Here is an 18,959-nt window from a genome sequence, read left to right on the forward strand (position 1 = left end):
CTTTTCCCCACGCACACCCAGCCGGCAGCACGGCCCCGCCGTCCCCGGGAACACGGGGCATAGCCGGAGCTGCTCCAGCTCTCCAGGCACAGAATTCCTCAGAGCAGACGCTCGGGAGCGAGTGTGCTTCGCCTTACGGAGCAGCACAGCTCGGGCCAAAGCCTGTTCCGCCGAGGAGCCCCACGGGCGGGGGCAGCGCACGGCTCCGGCGGCGCTGGCTCGCCCCGGTCGCGGCTGTCCCGTGTTCCGCTTCCCCTGCTCTGACTCGGGGCAGGGAAGGAGCAGCGTCACCCGCTCCGGCTGCCCGTGCTGAGCAGCTCCTGCCCGGCTGTGAGCGGCGCCGAGTGAATGAGCAGGACAGAGATAAATTTGGTTTCTCTCACGTTAGGAGCATTTTAATCGGAACGATGGGCAGGCGACCTCTGGCTTTGGTCCCACCTCTGCCGTACTGGCTGCCAAGACCCCTTTCCCTTTTTCCCTCCGCCGGTGGTGCTGGTTCTGAGACGCTCTCCCTGCTGGGTGTCCCATCGCCTTGGGAGGATTCAGCTCGTGTCGGGAGCGGCACCACGAGCCAGCCGTGACCGCTGGTAGCCGGCACCATTCCTGCCGTCAGCCTCGTCAAAGACAGCGCTGGAGGCAGGGACACGCCACCCTCCGCACCCCGCCCTGCAAGGAGGCATCGGCCAGCGTGAGGAGGGGGCCGCGGGGCAGCCCCCGCCCGGTCGCCATCCTGGCCACCTCCCCGGGCAGGAGAGCCCTTCTCCAGAGAGCGAAGCCAGCCAGGTGACCCACAAAAACTTCCCCAGTGCCCAAGTCCATGTTAGGGCCGTCCTGCCCCCAGCCGAGCACCAGCGAGCCACCAGTGGGAATTTCATAGCCCTGCTGGAAGCCGGAGCCGGCAGCCAGCAGCCTCCTGTCCACGTAGAAGCGGTACTGGCCCTGGCCGGAGGACCAGGTGAGGCACAGGTGGTGCCATTTGCCATCCAGGAGCGGCGCCACCGGCAGCTCCCGAAATTGCCCGTCCCCCACGGCGAAACGTGCGGAGCCAGGGCGGTCCCCACCGTGGCCGTGCACGGCCAGCTCGCTGTGCCCTTCCCCGGTGGCGTAGGAGAGGAGAGCCCCGAGGCGAGGGGCTGGGGTGGCCAGCCAGGCACAGAGTGACATCGCCCGCAGGCCCCGGTGTGGCCCCAGCCCCAGGACGGCCCCGTGCTCAGCGGAGGTGTTGGGGAAGAGCAGAACGGCGCCGGTGCGACAGGCGGGGGAGGTGGGCACCGGGGCGGGGGGGCCGTACCTGGCCTCTCCTGGCTGCCGGGGGGCTGCGGGCTGCTCCTGGGGAGCCGTGGTTACGGTGGGGAGCACCGCTGCCATGCTCTGGGGTGCTGGTGCTGCATCCCGAGGGCTCTCCTCATCCTCCCCCGGCGCTCCACCGGGCCCGGCATCAGCCGGCAGCCACTGCCCTTCCTCCTGCCGGTGCTGCTGCCACCGCCTCGCCTTGGGGCGGCGAGGGCTGGGGGTGCTGGGGGCAGCCTGGCCCGGCGGCCGCTGCTCCAGCTGGCCGCCCCGGCTCCGGGCAGCGTCTGGCAGACCCTGCGGTTTGGTGCCAGCCTCCAGTGCGGCCGGTGGGTGGGTGAGCTGGCCGTGTGGTGGGCTCAGGGCACCCACTGTCTCCTCCAGCCTCTTCAGCCTGCGGCGTAGCCGCCGGCCAGCAGTGGCCAGGCGGGCCAGCTCGGCACCCAGGGCGGCCCGGGCAGCGTCGGCCGCTTCCGCCTGCTCCGCCAGTGCCTGGAATCGTCCGTCGATGTTGTAGGAGATGTTGTAGTTGCTGGCGATGCTCTGGAGATGGTTCAGTGTCACCTCCTGGAGCCGGAGAAACTGCAAGGGAGTGGGATGAGTGCGATGAACCCACGTCCCCATGCCGGGTCCCTGCCCAACCCAAAATGCTGAGTGTCCCCCTGGCACAGGCTGGGCAGCACCCACTCCCCGCCCCGGGCACCCACCTGCTCCTCCAGGCGCCGCAGCCGCAGGAGCAGCGGGCCGGGGCGGGCCGGGGGCCCCGGTGCCCGGGCCAGGCCGGGCTGCAGGGCAGCAGCGAGGATCAGGCACAGGGGCAGGGCCATCCCCGCCATCCCGCTGCCGGACGCTTTCTGTCCGCACGGCAAGGCCGGCCCTGGCCCCCGTGCTGTCCCCTCGGGCAGCCTTCGCCGCTGATGAGATCCGCAGCCGCCCTGGCGCGGTCCAGCCCCGGGGCTCCCAGCGCCGAGGCCCCGGGCCAGCGCTCCGCGGGGGCGGCTGGCCCCGGGCCAGAGCTCCCGGGGCTCCCGGGCAGGGGCCGGGCCCGGGTATTCGGCTGTGAGTGGGGAAAGGTGTGGGGGGATCCTGGGCATGTGGCTGGATGCAGGGCAAAGGGGAGGCCGGGCAGTGACGGCAGGACAGCACAGGACAGGGCAGGGCAGGACAGGACAGCACGGGGCAGGGCAGGGCAGGACAGGGCAGGACAGGACAGGACAGGACAGGACAGGGCAGGGCCGGTTGGATGGAACTGTCAGTGCCGGCAGGACATCACAGCACAGGACAGGTCAGACGGAGTGGTCAGTGCTGGCAGGACGACACAGCACAGGACAGCACAGGACAGCAGACCACAGCACAGGACGGCACAGGTCGGATGGAGTGGTCAGTGCCGACAGGACAGGACAGCACAACACAGCACAGGGCAGCACAGCACAGGGCAGTACAGCACAGCACAGGACAGGTCAGATGGAGTGGTCAGTGCCAGCAGGCAGTGCCAGTGCAGGACAGGGCAGCACAGCACAGCACAGCAGAGGGCAGGGCCGGTCGGACGGAGCGGTCAGTGCTGGCAGGACAGCACAGCACATGACAGCACAGCACAGGGCAGGACAGGGCAGCACAGGGCAGCACAGGGCAGCACAAGGCAGGACAGGGCAGAACAGGACAGCACAGCACAGGGCAGGACAGGGCAGCACAGGACAGGGCAGGACAGGGCAGCACAGCACAGCACAGGGCAGGACAGGACAGGACGGGACAGCACAGGGCAGGACAAGACAGCACAGGGCAGCACAGGGCAGGACAGGACAGCACAGGGCAGCACAGGGCAGGACAGGACAGCACAGGGCAGGACAGGGCAGAACAGGACAGCACAGCACAGGGCAGGACAGGGCAGCACAGGACAGCACAGTACAGCACAGCACAGCACAGGACAGGACGGGTCGGGCGGAGCGGTCAGTGCCGGAGCGGTCAGTGCCGGAGCGGTCAGTGCCGGAGCGGTCAGCGCCGGCAGGACCGGGCGGTGCCGCAGGGCCACCACGAGGGGGCAGCAGGTGCGCGCAGCAGCGCGGCCGTGGGCGGGGCTCGGAGCCGGCCCCCGTTCCCGCCCCGTACCCTTGGGCCCGGCACAAGATGGCGGCCGCGACCCTCGCCCGCCGCATCGGCCGCTCAGGTGCGCCCCGACCCCGCCCCGGCCGCTCCCTGCGGCGGGCTCGGCGTGTCCCCGAGCCCCCGCTGCCTCTCTGTGTCCCGCCCTTACCGTCCAGGTGCTCCACGTGTCCCTCTGCCGTGGGTTGGGGTGTCCTGTATCCTCTCTGAGCGGGTCGGGGTGTCCCCGTGTCCCGCCCTGTCTGTGCAGAGCGGTTTTGGGGAGCCACCCCACGCTTGTGTGGGCTGTGCTCCGCCCGTCCTTACCTGTCCGTGTCCCCCAGGTGTGCTGCCCCTGTGCTGCCGCCTCCCAGCGTGGGACAGGGCCGCCCGGCCGCCCCCCGGCCCCGCGCAGCCCCCGGGCCTCCCGCTCGCCCCGTGCCGCTCCTTCAGCAACAACAAGATCCAGGTGGAGCTGGACGAGAGCTCAGGTACGGCCGGCGGCACCTCCGCAGTGTCACCTCATCCCACGGGCACTGTGGGGCACAGGCAGGGTCCCTTGCGCCCCTGTGCCGTGGCATGTGTGGCTCTGGGCGCAGAAAGTCACCAAAGCTCCGGGTGTTACAGCTACAGCTGCTCAGGAGCCTTGGGGAGGAGTGTTGGGGTTGGGAGTCCCACCAGTTGTGGGCACTTCTGGTGGTTGGTGCTACAGACAAGTCCTGGTTGTCATTGTCCCCTCTTTGGGGGTCGCTGGTTTGGGCACCTGGTAGAGTGGCAGTGCTCCGTCAAGGAAGAGCTGTTGGGAATTTCTGTGACTTGGCTACCAGGAATATCTGTCACAGAGCCATGTCCCTGCACCGAACAAAGGCACCTGTTCTTGTGGCTTCCCAGTCCTGCTTTCAGGTGCCTGGGTGCATCCTCGTGCTGTTCCCAGCTGGGCATGGCTGCAGCACTCAGGGAGAACCTTCTGGGTAGGGCAGTGTAGTTTGGGCAGGGACAAGGGTTCAGAGCCCTTCCCGTGGTGCTGACAGGCTCACGAGGATGTGTGACCCCCTGGACACAGCTGTTTGCTGTGACAGAAGCTACAGGCTCGACCTTCCCCACCGAGCTCAGAGAGAAGGGAACAGCTGGGCTTTGGGACATGGGGTGTGCACCACACATGACCTGGTCTGTGCTCCAGTCCACCACCTGCTGAGTGACCCTGCCTGTGGGTGGATCTGGGCAAAGACAGGACCTTGCTCTTGGCTCTGCTGCTCTGGAAGCTTCAGCCAGGAGTGCTGTTGAATGGGAGTGGGAAGACACAGTTTGGTGAGGGAAACAGGGAGGTGGGTGAAGCTCCTCTGGGCAGGGTGGTGTGAGCTGCTGTTGGGGGTGGTCTGATGTCCCTGTGCTTACCCTGCACAGGCGTTGCCATGATGAAGTTCAAGAGTCCCCCGGTCAACAGCCTCAGCCTGGAGTTCCTCACAGAGTTTTCCATAAGCCTGGAGAAGCTGGAGAACAACAAGGCCTGCCGGGGTGTGATCATCACCTCTGTAAGGGTTTGCTCCTGTTTGGGTCACTGGTCACTGGCAAGGGAGGGCCCTCAGGCACCTTGGACTGGCTCATGGAGGAGGGGAGGGGGCTCTTAGAAGGGCCATGATCTTTCTTCTGTGCCCTTTTCTAGCAGAAGAATGACAACCAAGTGCTGTGCTTTGTCATGAAAATCAGATCTGCTTATCTGCCAACCTGATACATCCTGTGTCTCCTGGCTCACCCACAGGGAGCTGCTGGGAGATGCCAGTGCTGATTTTCTGATGTGGTGTGGGGACAAGGTGACAATGGGGCAGGACAGGTTTTGTGCTGTGTGGCTGATGTACTCACACAGGGACCCTGACCCTGTCCTGCTTATGTTGCAAGGAGAGGCCCAGCACTGCATGCTATGGCAATAGCATGTGGGGGCACTGGGGAGATATTTTCAGAACCCCAAAAGACCCTGATTTATATCACATATTCATCACTTTCCCTTCCTCCAGCTGTCAGGCTGAGAGCTGAAGGGTCCTTCCTTGACTGTGACTCTCAGTGACCTCTGCCTTTTCCCAATTCCAGGCTCTCCCCAAAATATTCTCATCTGGCCTGGACATCACTGAGATGTGTGGGAAGAGCATAGAGCACTACACCGAGTTCTGGAGAGCCGTGCAGGAGATGTGGCTCCGGCTCTACGGCTCCAACATGGTGACAGTGGCTGCAGTCAATGTACGTCCCTTGGGCCCACCTTCCTCAGGCTGGGATTGTCACCTGCTGTGGCTGCTCTGGGCTGTGTGGGCAGGGACAACTGAAAAACCAGGCTGAAATTCACCCAGGGATGTATCTTGCCGGGGTGTTCAGACAAAACTCGTGTCTGTCAGCTCTGTGGGGTGTGGGAAGGTATGGGAGCGTGGGATGCTGCAGGCTCTGTGTAAGCTGCAGGCACTGCTGGGTTACATTTCAGCATTTTCCAGCAGGTTTTGCTCCTCCAGCTGGGGTTCTTGGCCAGCAGGGAAGTGCTGCTGGAGTCTCTGTGTCCATGGCCAGGTCATTACATTTTTGGTGTCTTGTTTTCGTTTTCCAGGGTGGTGCTGCCCTGGCAGCTCACAGTGGTGTCTGTCCACAGCCCCCCGTTGAAGGCACTTGGGTTTTCTCTCAGGCATCCTGTGCAGGGCTGAGCAGCACTGAGACATGGAAAAGATGGTCACAAATGGAAGGGAAATCTTCCCTGTGAGGGGGGTGAGGCCCTAGAACATGTTGCCCAGAGAAGCTGTGGCTGCTCCATCCCTGGAAGTGTCCAAGGCCGGGCTGGATGGAGTTCTGAGCAACCTGATCTAGTGGAATACGTCCCTGCCTGCAGCAGGGGGCTGGGAATGAAATGGGCTTTAAGGTGCCTTCCTACCCAAACCCTCCTGTGGTTCTATGAAACCCTGATAAAGATCAGAAATCTTTAGGAATCAAATCGGGTGATCAGAAACTTGGGGCACATCTGCTCTGTCTTCCTGGTGTCTTCTGTGCTCTGGAGTGATCAGCAGGGCTGGGGGGTGTTTGTAACCATGTCCTGGACTCACTCTGTCCTTCTCTCTGCCAGGGGTCCAGCCCGGCTGGGGGCTGCCTTGTTGCCCTGTCTTGTGACTACAGGATCATGGCAGAGAACCCCAAATTCAGCATCGGCCTGAACGAAGCCCAGCTGGGCATTGTGGCTCCCTTCTGGTAGGCCAGTGCCTCCCACTTCTAGTATCATGCGTAAATCTCTAGAAAGAATTCATCTTCAAGGAGTTAATTTGTCAGTTCAACTGGTCATGGCGGTGTGGTTTGTGTGTCAGGGATCAGGTATTTACAGCTGCAGGAGATGACACCTGATGTCTGTCCTGTCCTGCAGGTATCTGAGAAGCTTTCAGGCTCTAGAATGTCCTCACGTCCTTCACCAACAAGGACCTCAGTTCTGGCTCTGCAATTAACTCCAGAACTAATGCTGGGGGATCTCATGGCTCAGTCTGAGAGTAGGCATTTTCTGGGTACACACAGTGTACCTGCAAAATCCCGTGGTGTGGAGATGTCTGAAAGTACGGGGGCACTAAGACACTGACACATAGGCCCTTGTTTGCCCTAGGAATGTATAAATGTACTGTTGGGAAGGAGCTTTCAGTCACAGCCAGTGAGTACCCACAGGCACTGAGAGTAAAAAGAGCAGTTTTCTTACAGAGGAGGGGGAACTCTCTTGGGATACTGCAAAAAATGGCTCTTCTCACACATTTTCACGTAGTGACTGAACCTGAGGAGTGGGACCAGGATGCTCTCAGAGCCCTGAGCCTGGGGAGTGGGACCAGGGTGCTGTCAGCTCTTGATGTCTGGGTGAGCTGCCCCTGAGCGTGGCTTTCCCTCCCATCTCTTGCAGGTTTAAGGACACGTTTGTGAATGTTGTGGGACACCGAATTGCTGAACGCTCCCTCCAGCTGGGCTCCCTGCACCCTGCACCTGAGGCCCTCAAGTTGGGCCTGGTGGACGAGCTGGTGCCAGAGGAGAAGCTCATGGAGAAGGCTGCAGCTGTCATGGCACAGTGGCTGGCCCTTCCTGGTAAACCTGTGGCAGGAGAGGCAGGGACCTGGTCTGAGTGGGAAGCACAGATGCCAGGGCTGGTGTCTGGGAGCTGTGTAACAGCTTCCATGGAAAGGGGAGGTCTGGATTGGCTGGGAGGTAGGAAAGCTCAGCGCAGCAGTCCCAGCAGCCTTGGGCTAATGGAAAGGGACACTGTACTAATGTTCAGGGCACATGGCTCCAGCTCAGCTCATCCTGTCAGCCCTGCTAAGTCAGTCTGGAGGTGTCTGAGCTCCAGAGACAAAGCCAATCTCTGTCTGTGAGTGGAGGTGTTAGTCCAGGAAAGCTGCCATGAAGCTGAGTGAAGAGGCTGGGTGAGAGCTCCTGGGTGGCTGCCAGGCTGCTTTCGTGGTCTGAATCAACTCTTGGCACTCTGGAGGCAGTGATGGGGGTGGGGATGAGGACAGGCACAGCACAGGCATCGTGTGTTTGGGCTGCTCCATGCAGCATGAGGTTCCTGGGCTGGGAAAGGGCTCGCCACAGGTCTGAGCTGTCCCAGCCCATGTCACCTCTCATCCCTGCTCTCCTGGTGTTAGAGTGACACCTCACCTGCCAGAACAGGGAGCATATCTCAGCTGTGCCCTCTCCTGACTTCCAGGGGGTCCTGTGAAGATCCTTCCCCTAAATCAGAACTGTGTCTGGGTGGAGGTGGCTTCAGCACCCAGGTGCTGGAGCAATTCAGCGTTCCCAGTGTGTGGATGGAGGGGGTCAGTCCTCATTTCATTGTCACTAAGTGCATGAATAAAACATCTGTGCAGCTGATGTGCTGCCACATCACTGCACCTGGCTCTGTGAGGGTGTGAGCAGATTTGTGCTCAAGGCCTTAGTCAGCTCCACCAGCCCCTGCTGCTCCAGCAGCATCCACATATCCGTGTGGAATGGCACAGGCCCAGGGATGAGCTCAAGGGAAGTGTTGCTGGCTTTTGTACAGCATGGTTGGCAGGAGCAGACTGTCTTGCAGGGATTGAGTGAATTGGTTCAGGGGAGCTTAGAGCCACAGCAGTTTCAAATAAGAAGGAATTTTGTTTGGTTACTGGTATGTATTGGAGGTGGATATTGGGCTCTAGAGGGCAGAGAGAAGGAGGTACACAGCTTTCTGTCATCTTTGTCAGTAGATCAGTCATTTCCCAATTGAGCAGTACAACCATAATTTATTGTATGAGAATTTATCCAGTTCAGCTCCCAGCTGGTGGATTTTTCTTACCCCTTTCTGTGCCACTTTCAAGAGTACTTTGCAGTGTGAACTGTCCCATTAGACCTGCATTTGGTGGCATTGAGAGCTGGTCAGGGGTGAGAACAGGGCGTGTTCCTCACCCTTGCTGTCCTCTCTGCAGACCATGCCCGTCAGCTCACCAAGACCATGATGAGGAAGGCAGTGCTGGACCGCCTGGTGGCTCACCGGGAGGAAGACATCAAGAACTTCATCAGCTTTGTCTCAAAAGAGTCCATCCAGAAGTCCCTTCGCATGTACATGGAGATGCTGAAGAAGAGGAAGAGCTGAGGATCCAGCTGATCCCTGGGAGGTCGAGTCACCCTCTGAAATGCTGCAGTAGCTGTTGGTCTGACAGCGAAGCCACCTGCAGTGCCAGCAGTCGGTGACGTGCCACCTGCTCCCATGGCTGCCCAGCTGCCCCTTCCCTTTGAGCCTGTAGAGTGCCTGACACCACTGCTGCCTTCCCCAAGGGCAGGGAGAGCCCACCCAGCCCCCCAAGGAATGGACAGGGACATGGTCTCAACACGCTGTGGCCTGAGCCTGACGGTCCTTGGATGTCCTCCCTCCTGTCCAGCAGTTAATCGTGAAGTGAGGTTTGTCAATAAATCTTCAATGAGGTAGGAGATGGATGCTTTGTTCATGGCTTGTCTCTGGTCGCAGTGTCCTGGCTGGTGGCCTGTCCCCAGGCTCTGGTTCATGGTGGGCTGGGGGTCTGGGCACAGCCAGCTGCCATCCTTCTCCAGACCAGGATCTGGGGCAGCCCATGCACACAATTTGTGGATGGGGCTGAGTGGAACGCCTTTGTGGGGATTGGTGGTGGGAGCTGGAGCTGGATCCTGGTCTGTGGCTGCAGGAGGAGCTCAGGCTGCCAGCTTCACCTCGACTGGGTAGTGGTCACTGACTGCCAGGGCCTGGAGGAGGGCAAGAGGTGGGAGATGTTCAGTCAGCTGCTCACCCCTTGCTGTGCTGCTGGGGCTTGCAGGGCAGTCAATTGCCCTGCCAGAACCTTCTGCCTGCTGGAGGGGGCACACTGTGCCCAGCCCCAAGACACAACACACAAGGCTCTCAGGGAGAGATGCCTAGTTGTGGCTTGGGGTGGGCACTGGCAGGGGGCCACCTCCCCTCCAAGGCCCCATGTCTCATCTGGGGCCTCTGTGCCAGTGATGGGTTGTTGAAGGTTGGCTTGGGTTACCCCATACTTTTGGTCCTGCCCATGGAAGACAGTAAAAAGCCCTGTACATCTCTTCTCTTCCCAATGGGGACAGGCAGGAACCCCAAATCCCCTGTCCTGTTTCCACCCTTGGGTCCCTTGTCACCCTGAGCCCCTTGAAGAGACAAGGACAGCCCTGCAGCCTGGGCCAGCTCAGCTTTGGTGCCTGCTAGACCCCCAAAAGTGGCTCACCTCCTCCTGGTCCAGCTGCAAAGCACGCTGGAAATTGTAGATACCAGCTGAGTTGGACAGGATGCTTCTCTTCAGCTTGTTGCCACATACCACGATCCTGCAGGGGAGATGGTGGATGGTGGGTGCCAGCCCTGCCCCTGCTGGCAGTGCAGGGCAGGCAGGGGGCCACCAGGGTGCCAGGGAAGGGGACAGGGGTGCCGTGGTGGCAGCGCTGACCTGTCATAGGCACAGTCAGACTTGCCCACCGTGGTGTCGGCGCTGTCGGGGATCAGCCACTTGAAGATGTCGCTGGTGCGCAGGCGGATGGATGACCAGTCGCCCGGCTGGACGTAGGAGCAGTCAGCATTGAAGTCCCCCAGGAACATCAGGTTCTGCAGGGGAGATGGGAGATGTGGGTGTGAGCTGTTCCCGCCACCAGCCGTCCCACGGTGGTGGCAGGGACCACCCTGTCACAGGGCAGGAGCAGGGTTCTCACCCCACCACTCCTGCACCAGCTGTGCTCACCTTGAAGCACAGCCTCAATGTGTGCCCAACCTCTGTGTCCCCCCCAGAGCTGGTGACACTCACATCAGTCCCCCACTTGTTGATGATGGCCAGGTAGACGTCGTAGAGCGCATCAATCTCGGCGACAGCATCATGTGGGGCCGAGTGCAGGGGCACCAGCACAAACTCCTTCACCTCTGCCAGGGGAGAGGGATGTCAGCCCCACGGCCACCCCATGCCACAACCCATACTTGTTCCCCCACTTACTGGTGCTGGGTGCTGAGACTCTCAGGATGAATGGCTCCCGGCTGAAGACATCCTGGGGGTCCTCATATTGGTAGGTGTCCACCACAGACACCACATCTGTCCTGTGGCAACAAAAGGATGGTGACCCGGGGACTTGGCACAGCCCCTGTGTCCCCTTCATGGTGCTGGTGGCCCTGCAGTGCCATGGCACAGGGAGCAGCACTGCCAGCCCCATTACCTGTAGATAAACAGGTACATCTCCTTGTAGTTCTCCCGTCCCAGGGGGCCACTGATCTTGTAGTCATATGGGGATGTGGATGCGCTGCAGAGACACAAAGGCGGGACAGTGACATGGCTGGGACCGTCTGGATTTGCTTTGGCATGCCCAGGAGCTGGGTGGCCCCAGAGTTTGCACCAGCTGGTCCTGCTCCAGAGTCCCTGTGGGTCACTGTGCCCTGGTTGTGGGGTGACATGAGGCATAGCAGCTCTGAAGCCCCCAGTGCCTCTCCCTGGTGGCTCCTTGGGCACAGTGTGACATGGGGTGGCTCCTGCCACGCTTTCTCTTCAGGGACATTCCTCACCTTCATTTGCAGCAGAGCTAAATTAGGTCAGTGAGCAGCCTGGGGCTTTGAAGCACCCAGCGTCACCCTCCCTGCCCTGGCTGCTTTATGGCCTTGCTGGAGGGGACGTGGAAGGGGTGAGGACATGGGCTGGGCACACCTGCTCAGGAGCACCAGCTGCCTTTCAACACTGCAGCAGCTTCCGCATGGTCCCGAGCCGTGCCCTCTCCCAAAACTGGGTCAGCACCCAGTTGGTGGAGGGGCTGCCACCCTGCTGTGGCCAGTTTTAGCCCACTTCAGCAGCCCCTTTTCCTCCTAGGGTGCCAGAACCACCCCGTTCAAAGCACCATCCACTGCTGGGCCCATCCTGGGGTCCCCATGCCATTCACAGGGTCTTGGGGTGCAAGGTCTGCCTGTCCCTTCTTCCCCCTCTGCCCTGTCCTGTTGGATTTTGGAGACAGAGCTTGCCAGAGCTGTAGTTCCTGCATGCTCTGGTGAGCTTACAGCTTTCAAAAGAGATTTGTATCAATTGTATCTCCATTCCCTTCACTGGGTTATTCCCAGTATTGTTTTCAGTGCCTCCTCCTTGCCCCAGCACGTTTCTCCTATTCTTCTTTCCAAAAATAAACTCTGTTGATGGATGGACAGCTTTGTTTTGCCTCTTACTGCTCAGGCAGCCGGGCTTTCCCTGCTGGTGCTTTATCCCCATCCCAGCCCCTCTTGTACCTGTTGAGCTGCTCCATGAGCTCGGTGACGGCGCTGAGGTCGGAGTCGCGCACCTCCTGCACCAGCACCACGTCGTAGCGGCGCAGGACCTGCGGGGCCAACGGGGACAGCTCAGGGTGAGTCTCCCACCCATCTCCCAGCCAGGGACATAGTTCCAGCTTCAGCACCATGGGGACTTGCATGTCTCTTGGGGCCACGGCAGATGTCCCCAGGGAGGGCTCAGAGGGACTGTGGGTTGTGCCTGACACCCGCCACATCCACCCAGGCTGTCCCCAGCACTGTGATGCCATCCTATCCTCAGCCACATCCCCACGTCTCTGGCACAGGAGCCCCGTTGGGGTCTGTCCCAGCACACAGCCCATCCCCATGGTGCACTGGCTGCACTCACGTTGATGATGATCTCTGCCACTTCCTTGTTGGACATCTTGGTGTCACCGAAGGCCTGGATGTTGAAAGCACCGATGCGCAGCGTGGCAGTGGCTGGGCACAAGAGAGCCACAGCCAGCAGGGACAATCCCAGTGTCACAGTCCCCATTCTTCCAGGATCGATGCTGGGTCACAGAGGTGCAGGGATGGGAGATGAACTCGGAGCACTATTTTGGATTTGGAGTAGAGGAAGAAACATGTAGATCCTTCCAAAGTCCTGGTGTGTGACAGTGTGTCATGGTGGGCATTGCCCAGAGCAGGCTGCAGAGCTGGTGTGGGCAGTCTGCCAGCTCACCAGTCCCAGAAGATAAATCCTGTCTCACTGCTATGAGTCTGCCTCTTCCAGCTCCAGGGATCACCCAGCTCCACTCCCCCACCAGGATGTCTTCTCTGCCCACAAGCCCCATCCACCACTGCCAGCATTCCAGGCACCCCAGGTTGTTCCACATCCTTAAACTTCACCACAGCCCCCACTGCTGGGGCAAGGGGTGACTCCTCATCCCAATTTATCCCAGTTCATCCCAGTCACACCTGGTTGGCAGTCGAAGGAGCTGAGCCCAAACCCATCCTTACCTCACTGAATGTGCAGCACCTCTGCCCTGCCGGCAGCAGGATGGGCGGCTTTATTCCCAGCGGAGGTGCCGGCAAAGCAGGATGAGTCGGACACCCCCGTGGGGGTTTTGACATAACTTTGAGCTCCTTCCCACATTGGGAAACCAAAAATCCCACAGGGCGACAGGGTGGGGCCAGCCCAGCCATCCCTGTGCTGACACAGCAAAGGACAGACAGGGAGACATGGAAATGCTGGGGCATCCCTGTGGGACTGGATGGGTATGTGGGACTTGGGGGGCTGCCATCTGGGGTAGCACCTGGACCACAGAGTGGGCATGGTGGCCAGGCAGGAGGTGAAGGGCGCTGGCTTTAATTGGGTGATTCAGGCAGTGTAATTAGAGGGAAGAGAAGGAAATGGCCAGTGTCTGGGTCAGACAGGTGAGCACCACCAGCCACGGCAAGAGGGGATGGCTGCGAACCCCTGCAGCAGCCATAGTATCACCCAGAACAGCCCCATTGGTGACCCAAAGTAGCCCCAGGAAGGCTGGCATTCTGGCATTCCCTAATGCCAGTTCATGGCATCACCATGACCCGTGACATCACCCCAGGATGACAACGGAGCAGCTGGCTCTGGTGGCTGTTCGTGCCAGGACTTGCCAGGCTCTCATGTGCACTGCCAGGTTTTGTATCCTCACACCCAGTCTCGGGATGAGTTCCGTGTCCCTCGGTGTTGTGTCGGCACCGAAACCCCCTGGGAAGCACCAAGCCCCCTGGGAACTGACTCACATCCTCCCTGCACCCTGTCAGCACCCTGTCAGCAGCCCTGCAGCCAGGCAGGCTCTGTCAGGATGTGGCCCTGTGAGCTGGCAGAAGAGCGTCCTGCACCCTGGAAAGCCTGGAGCCCCCCAGCCCCTTCCCAGAGTCCTGGATTTCGCCATCATCAGCTGAGAGGGAAGCAGTGCTCACTACCCCATGTGTCCAGGTCTCTTGATGGCAGGAGGTCCCCAGCCCTGGGGCTCTCTGGCAGGGGGGCTGAGGAGCCAGCGGCTGCTGGGGATACTGAAGGGACCTCCCCAGAGTTGCAGAGGCAGGAAAAGGCTCATTTTTAATGGAAGCAGAAAGCAAAACACTTCCACAAGGGCCCAAGGACTCCTTGCAGAGACAGTGGGCAGCTTGGCTGGCACCAGTGGCATGTGGGCTCCCATGAGGGATGCAGGTGTGTGCTGAGGTGTCCTGGTAGCCACTGTATGGGGACAGGCTCAGTGGGCTTTCAGGGTCACCTCCACTGGGAAATGGTCGCTGACAGCCAAAGCCTGCATTTGAGGGAGAGCAGAGTCAACCTGACCACAGTCAACTCATAAACCCTGAGCTCATCTGGACCCACTGCCACTGTCATGGCTGACTGGGACCCCAACACTCCACTCCAATCCTCAAAATTTAGACCATACCCCAAAATGCTCAATCTGGAGGGTTGATTTGGTACAACAGCTGGGCTCAGGCTGCCCTTAGGTGCCCCCTTGGGAACAGAGAGCCCTCCCATGCTCCCAGGAGCTATGGTGGGGAAATCCCAATGCTGGTGGGCTCATGCCCCACCCAGCCCCTCACTCACATCCTTCATCTGGAGGTGGAATTTCTGCTGGAAGTTGTTGACAGCAGCAGAGCCAGGCTCAGTGCCTTGGCGCAGCGCGGTGCCGCAGGCGACGATGCTGCCGAGGCATCACGGGGGTGTTAGTGCCCGTCAGTCCTCCCCATGCCAGCCCCCCGTGCCAGCCCTGGCCGCGGCACCCACCGGTCATAGGCACAGTCGGTGTCGGCCACGGTGGTGTCGGCGCTGTCGGGGATGAGCCACTCGCAGGCGTGGAGGGAGCGCAGGCGGATGGACGGCCACTGGGAGCTGGTCACGTAGGAGCAGTCAGCGTTGAAGTCCCCCAGGAAGATCATGTCCTGCAGGGCAGAGCACTGAGTCCCTGCCCACACACCTTACAGGGCAGCAAGGGCCTCCCTGAAATCTTAAGAGAGATTTCTTAATCTACAAACCCCCCTGAGGTGACCCGGTGTGCAGGGATAAGCCCTCAGGAATGGCAGGAGAGCCATCCAGCAGCTCCCTGCCTGGAGACTGCTGGGGTGGCACCTGCTCTGATGGGTACAGGAGGCCTCCCATGGGACATGTTCATCCCACCTGGCTGCCCTGGGGAGGAGCCAAGTTCCCCAACGCTGCTTACGTTAGTCCCCCACTTGTTGATGACATCGGTGTAGACATTGTAGAGCGCATCGATCTCCTGTGCTGCATGGCTGGGCTCGGAATGCAGAGGCACCAACACGAACTCCTGTACCTCTGCTGGACAGCTGACCATCAGCCCCTGGGGTGCAGCCCCTGAGCCAGGAATGGGAACCCCAGGAATCCACCCCAGGGCAAAGCCCAGCTACTGGCCAGGAAAAGCAGTTGAAGGGAAAGGATGTGTTGAGTTTGGTGCTCTGCCTGTCCCTCAGACTGGAAGTTCCACTGGGGAGCTTCATGCTTTTGTGCACTGTTTGGGGTTTGCTGCTTGTTTCCCATTAGCATTTGCAAGCCAGGATGGTTTTGGGCAGGAGGTGGGATGGTGTGTGTGCCCTGAGGAGGTTCTCAGGAGGTGGAGGTGATAGCACAGGGTCAGCAGTGGAACAAAGTGGGAAATGGGACATGATGGGAGATTGAAAGGATGGGGGATGACAGGTGATGGGAGGTGGTACATGACGGGAGATGGCACCCAGCCAGAGGAAGCAGACAGTGGGATACAGCACAAGATGGGAGGTAGCAAATAATGGGATGTAGGACAGGATGGGAAGCAGCTGGAGATGTGAGATGGCACACAACTGGAGAGAACTCATGGTGGGAGATGACAGGTGATTGGTAGGAGATGGCACATCCTGGGAAACAGCAGGCGTTGCTGGCCATGCTGGGCAGGGACATAGGACCCCTGGGCATCCATGGGTGGGACCCTGGTGGAGGGTTGCAACCCCCTCTGTGCTCAGGAGGCACAGCTCTGGGCTCAGCCCTGCGTGGAGGGGACCCTGTGCCAGGTCTGGGCATCCCCCAACATTGGCTCTGCTCACGTGTGGTGGGTGAGGAGAACTTCACAATGAAGGGCTCCCTGCTGAAGGTGTCGCTCCCGCAGGATTCGCAACCATCATCGTAGTAGTAACTTCCCAGCACGGAGACTATGTCTGACCTGAGGGAGGAGAGCAGGGCAGCCCCCAGCACTGCTCCTGCCACAGCCAGGACCCCCAGAAGTACCCATCCCCTTTGGGGGCTGCTGGGGAGGGCAGCAGGTGACGCCTGGCAGAGCCCTACCTGTAGATGAAGAGGTACTGCTCCTTGTAGCTGGCCCGACCCAGGGGCACGCTGACCAAAGAGCTGTATGGGTGCTTCCCAGCACTGGGAGCAAGTTGTGGAGAGAGTGAGAGGAGGCTCCTGGTGCTTCCCAGCATCCACCAGGCTCTCTCCAGCTGAGCCAGAGGTGCCCTGGCGTGGCTGGAATCCATCCCAGAATCCCCTCTGCAGTCACTCCCACACCAAGCCGTGGGGTCACCTGTTGAGCTGGTCCATGAGGTCATTCACGGCACTCAGGTCGGCATCCCGGACCTCCTGCACCAGAGCGATGTCGTACTCCGACAGGACCTGGGGGACAAGCTCAGAGCTGCTCTGCCCTGGCCAGGAGCTGCTCTGGGGGCACCTCTGGTTGCCTGTTCTGGGCTGCAAAGGCTCCCAGGCTGGCAATGGGAGGGCAGCAGCAACCTCAGGGCGAGGGAGGAGACCCCTGTGTTGGTGTGCTCTGGCTTGGAAGGGCCCTGTATGTCCACCACCCACCCACCCAGCAGCTGCTCCAAGGGAGGAGCCTGGGCAACATCAAATTCACCCAGCTTTGGCTGGGATCAGCAAGGGTGGAGATGGCCTGAGGTGGGAGATGGTGGTTGGGGAAGAGCAGATGGGTGGGTAGATGAAGGGATGGATGGATGGATGGATGGATGGATGGATGGATGGATGGATGGATGGATGGATGAAGCAGGTGTCCCACTGCCCAAGCTGGCTGCATCCCAAAGAGCAGAGCATGTCCAGGCCTGCTCCTCCCCCCACCACTCACAGAGGTGATGATATTTGCGATGGTCTGGTTGGACATCTTGGTGTCCCCAAACGCTTTGATGTTGAAGGCACCAATCTTCAGTGTGGTGGCCACGTGGAGCAGGAGGGCTGCGACCAGCAGCGACAACACCAGCCTTGAGGTTGCCATCCTGTGCAGAGGTGCAGGAGAGGCTCAGCCCACCTGGTCAGAAGAGGGATTTGGGACAGCCAACAGGGGTGACCAGGGATTCCCACTGGCCATACTGGTTTCACTGGGAGGTATCTGTTTTCTAAAGGGACCACCAGGATGAAGGGATTGTACCTCTGTTGCATGGGGCCTCATCCTACCTGTTCCTCCTGGAAGGAGGCCAGATCACTCACAGGGTTGGAGCGGAAAATTCCCAGCAAATAAATGCCACTTCATGGTGACACAGAGAAGTCACTTCCTCATTCCTCATGAGGAAGAGCTCAGCCTGGACACCTCTAATGGCCTGGGATTGGTGGCAGTGGCCGGGGACCCCAAAATCCCTTTGGCTTGTGCCTCTCCCACCTTTCTCTGAATCATTGCTAGAGACCCCAAAGACCCTAGAGCAGCTGTGCTGGGACAGAACAAGGGATCGATCCTCTCTGACACCCCTCCCCACCTTCCTCACTGCCTGGAGCATCCTCACCTGGGGTAACCTGCCCCCCATCCCCCAGCAGTGCCCCTGCCCCATCCTCACCCAGGCTGGCTCCTGCAGAACCCTCTGCACAGGCAGTGCTGCAGCTCCCACCCACGGGGAAGGCGTTTGGGAAGTATTTCCCGTGGCACTTCACTGCCTGGGGTAATATTTCACCAGCATATGGGATCTGAGCCCTGAGCCCTGCCCAAGCCTGGGTTCCTGAGTGCCTGAACTCACCCAGAGCCTGATAAACAGGCTGAGAGGACAGGCAAATGCTCCAGATTTTGGCACACCAAATCTCAGCCTGAGGAAGGATTTGCTGGTCTCAGGCTCACTTTTCCTTCTGGGGCAGCTGCTCTAGTTAAAGCCTCACTTTTCCCACTTGCACTCCTGCTCCAAACTCTTCCCTCTAACACCACAGTTGATAACGCAGTGATTTGGCAATGCCATGATTTGGTCATACCAAAAACTGCCCATAGCCCCATAAATCCTCCCCACTCCTGGTGAGCACAGCAGCCTCTGAACCTCCCAGGCAGAGGCACATACAAGGGGCATATTCATCCCTGAGCTACACCCAGGCTTGGCCCAGCAGAGCATTGCAGTAAAATTGAGCTGGAGGAGGTCAAGGGAAGCTTGTCAAGGGAAGCTCCTACAGGTGCAGGAAGAGAGGAATGCAGGACCTACCTTTGATGTCGTCCAAGGACTCTGGAAGGGGAAGGATCTGCACCTGCATTTATGGAGAGGGACACTCTCTCCTTGCCAGGTGGTTGTCCAGCCAAGGATCATGTGAGGCCGCAGGCTCCATATGGCATTTTCCACAGAAGCAAAGGTCTGCTCAGTGAAAAAAGAACTCTTTCAACCTCTGCCAATGCCTCCCACCACAGGTAAGGCCGAGAAGGGATTAAAATGCCAACAAGAGCTCTACAAGGTGAAATGAATGCCAGAGATCTCTTGTGGGGATCAGCAGCTTCCCAATACGTGGCATGGGCAGCTCTCACTCATCACCAGATAAAAGTTCTCTTAAAAAGTGTTTATTTCACCAACACAAATCATTCCCATCCAGTGCCCCACATTTCCAACAAGCTGTGAGTGTGCTGGGGCCAGCAGGAGCCATCCCAGT

The 18,959-nt window shown here is 59.9% G+C and overlaps 4 protein-coding genes across 6 annotated transcripts; 1 reads left to right on the top strand and 3 right to left on the bottom strand.

Annotated features, from left to right (window-relative positions):
• Positions 1–492: 492 nt before the first annotated feature.
• PTX4 (pentraxin 4) lies at positions 493–2,574 on the bottom strand. Its single transcript, XM_021550060.3, has 2 exons — positions 1,998–2,574; positions 493–1,872 (listed from the first exon to the last, which is right to left on the bottom strand). Exons 1-2 carry the CDS (start codon positions 2,382–2,384, stop codon positions 619–621), a joined length of 1,641 nt encoding a protein of 546 aa, XP_021405735.3. The 5' UTR covers positions 2,385–2,574; the 3' UTR covers positions 493–618.
• Positions 2,575–3,394: 820 nt separating this feature from the next.
• Positions 3,395–9,306, top strand: ECI1 (enoyl-CoA delta isomerase 1). Its single transcript, XM_021550057.3, has 7 exons — positions 3,395–3,454; positions 3,714–3,860; positions 4,774–4,901; positions 5,455–5,601; positions 6,464–6,585; positions 7,271–7,449; positions 8,805–9,306. The coding sequence occupies exons 1-7, from the start codon at positions 3,415–3,417 to the stop codon at positions 8,969–8,971; spliced, it is 930 nt and encodes a 309-aa protein (XP_021405732.3). The 5' UTR covers positions 3,395–3,414; the 3' UTR covers positions 8,972–9,306.
• Positions 9,307–9,404: 98 nt separating this feature from the next.
• On the bottom strand, positions 9,405–14,911 carry LOC110481454 (deoxyribonuclease-1-like 2). 3 transcript variants are annotated; one of them, XM_085592457.1, is made up of 10 exons: positions 14,868–14,911; positions 14,688–14,784; positions 12,489–12,693; positions 12,101–12,189; positions 11,053–11,136; positions 10,836–10,936; positions 10,653–10,765; positions 10,302–10,456; positions 10,086–10,182; positions 9,434–9,594 (listed from the first exon to the last, which is right to left on the bottom strand). In XM_085592457.1, the coding sequence occupies exons 3-10, from the start codon at positions 12,633–12,635 to the stop codon at positions 9,544–9,546; spliced, it is 837 nt and encodes a 278-aa protein (XP_085448583.1). In that variant the 5' UTR covers positions 12,636–12,693; positions 14,688–14,784; positions 14,868–14,911; the 3' UTR covers positions 9,434–9,543. The 3 variants fall into 3 exon arrangements, with proteins under 3 accessions (XP_021405733.3, XP_085448582.1, XP_085448583.1); XM_021550058.4 differs by lacking the exons at positions 14,688–14,784; positions 14,868–14,911 and having other exon boundaries at positions 9,405–9,594; positions 12,489–12,770; XM_085592456.1 differs by lacking the exons at positions 14,688–14,784; positions 14,868–14,911 and having other exon boundaries at positions 9,405–9,594; positions 12,101–12,525.
• Positions 14,203–18,813, bottom strand: LOC110481455 (deoxyribonuclease-1-like). The gene is made up of 9 exons (XM_021550059.4): positions 18,524–18,813; positions 17,200–17,347; positions 16,648–16,736; positions 16,410–16,493; positions 16,172–16,287; positions 15,301–15,413; positions 14,868–15,022; positions 14,688–14,784; positions 14,203–14,391 (listed from the first exon to the last, which is right to left on the bottom strand). Exons 2-9 carry the CDS (start codon positions 17,344–17,346, stop codon positions 14,338–14,340), a joined length of 855 nt encoding a protein of 284 aa, XP_021405734.1. The 5' UTR covers position 17,347; positions 18,524–18,813; the 3' UTR covers positions 14,203–14,337.
• Between the last annotated feature and the right edge of the window lie 146 nt (positions 18,814–18,959).

This window comes from Lonchura striata, chromosome 14 (genome assembly GCF_050655825.1).
Source record: "Lonchura striata isolate lonStrDom1 chromosome 14, ASM5065582v1, whole genome shotgun sequence".
NCBI lineage: Eukaryota > Metazoa > Chordata > Aves > Passeriformes > Estrildidae > Lonchura > Lonchura striata.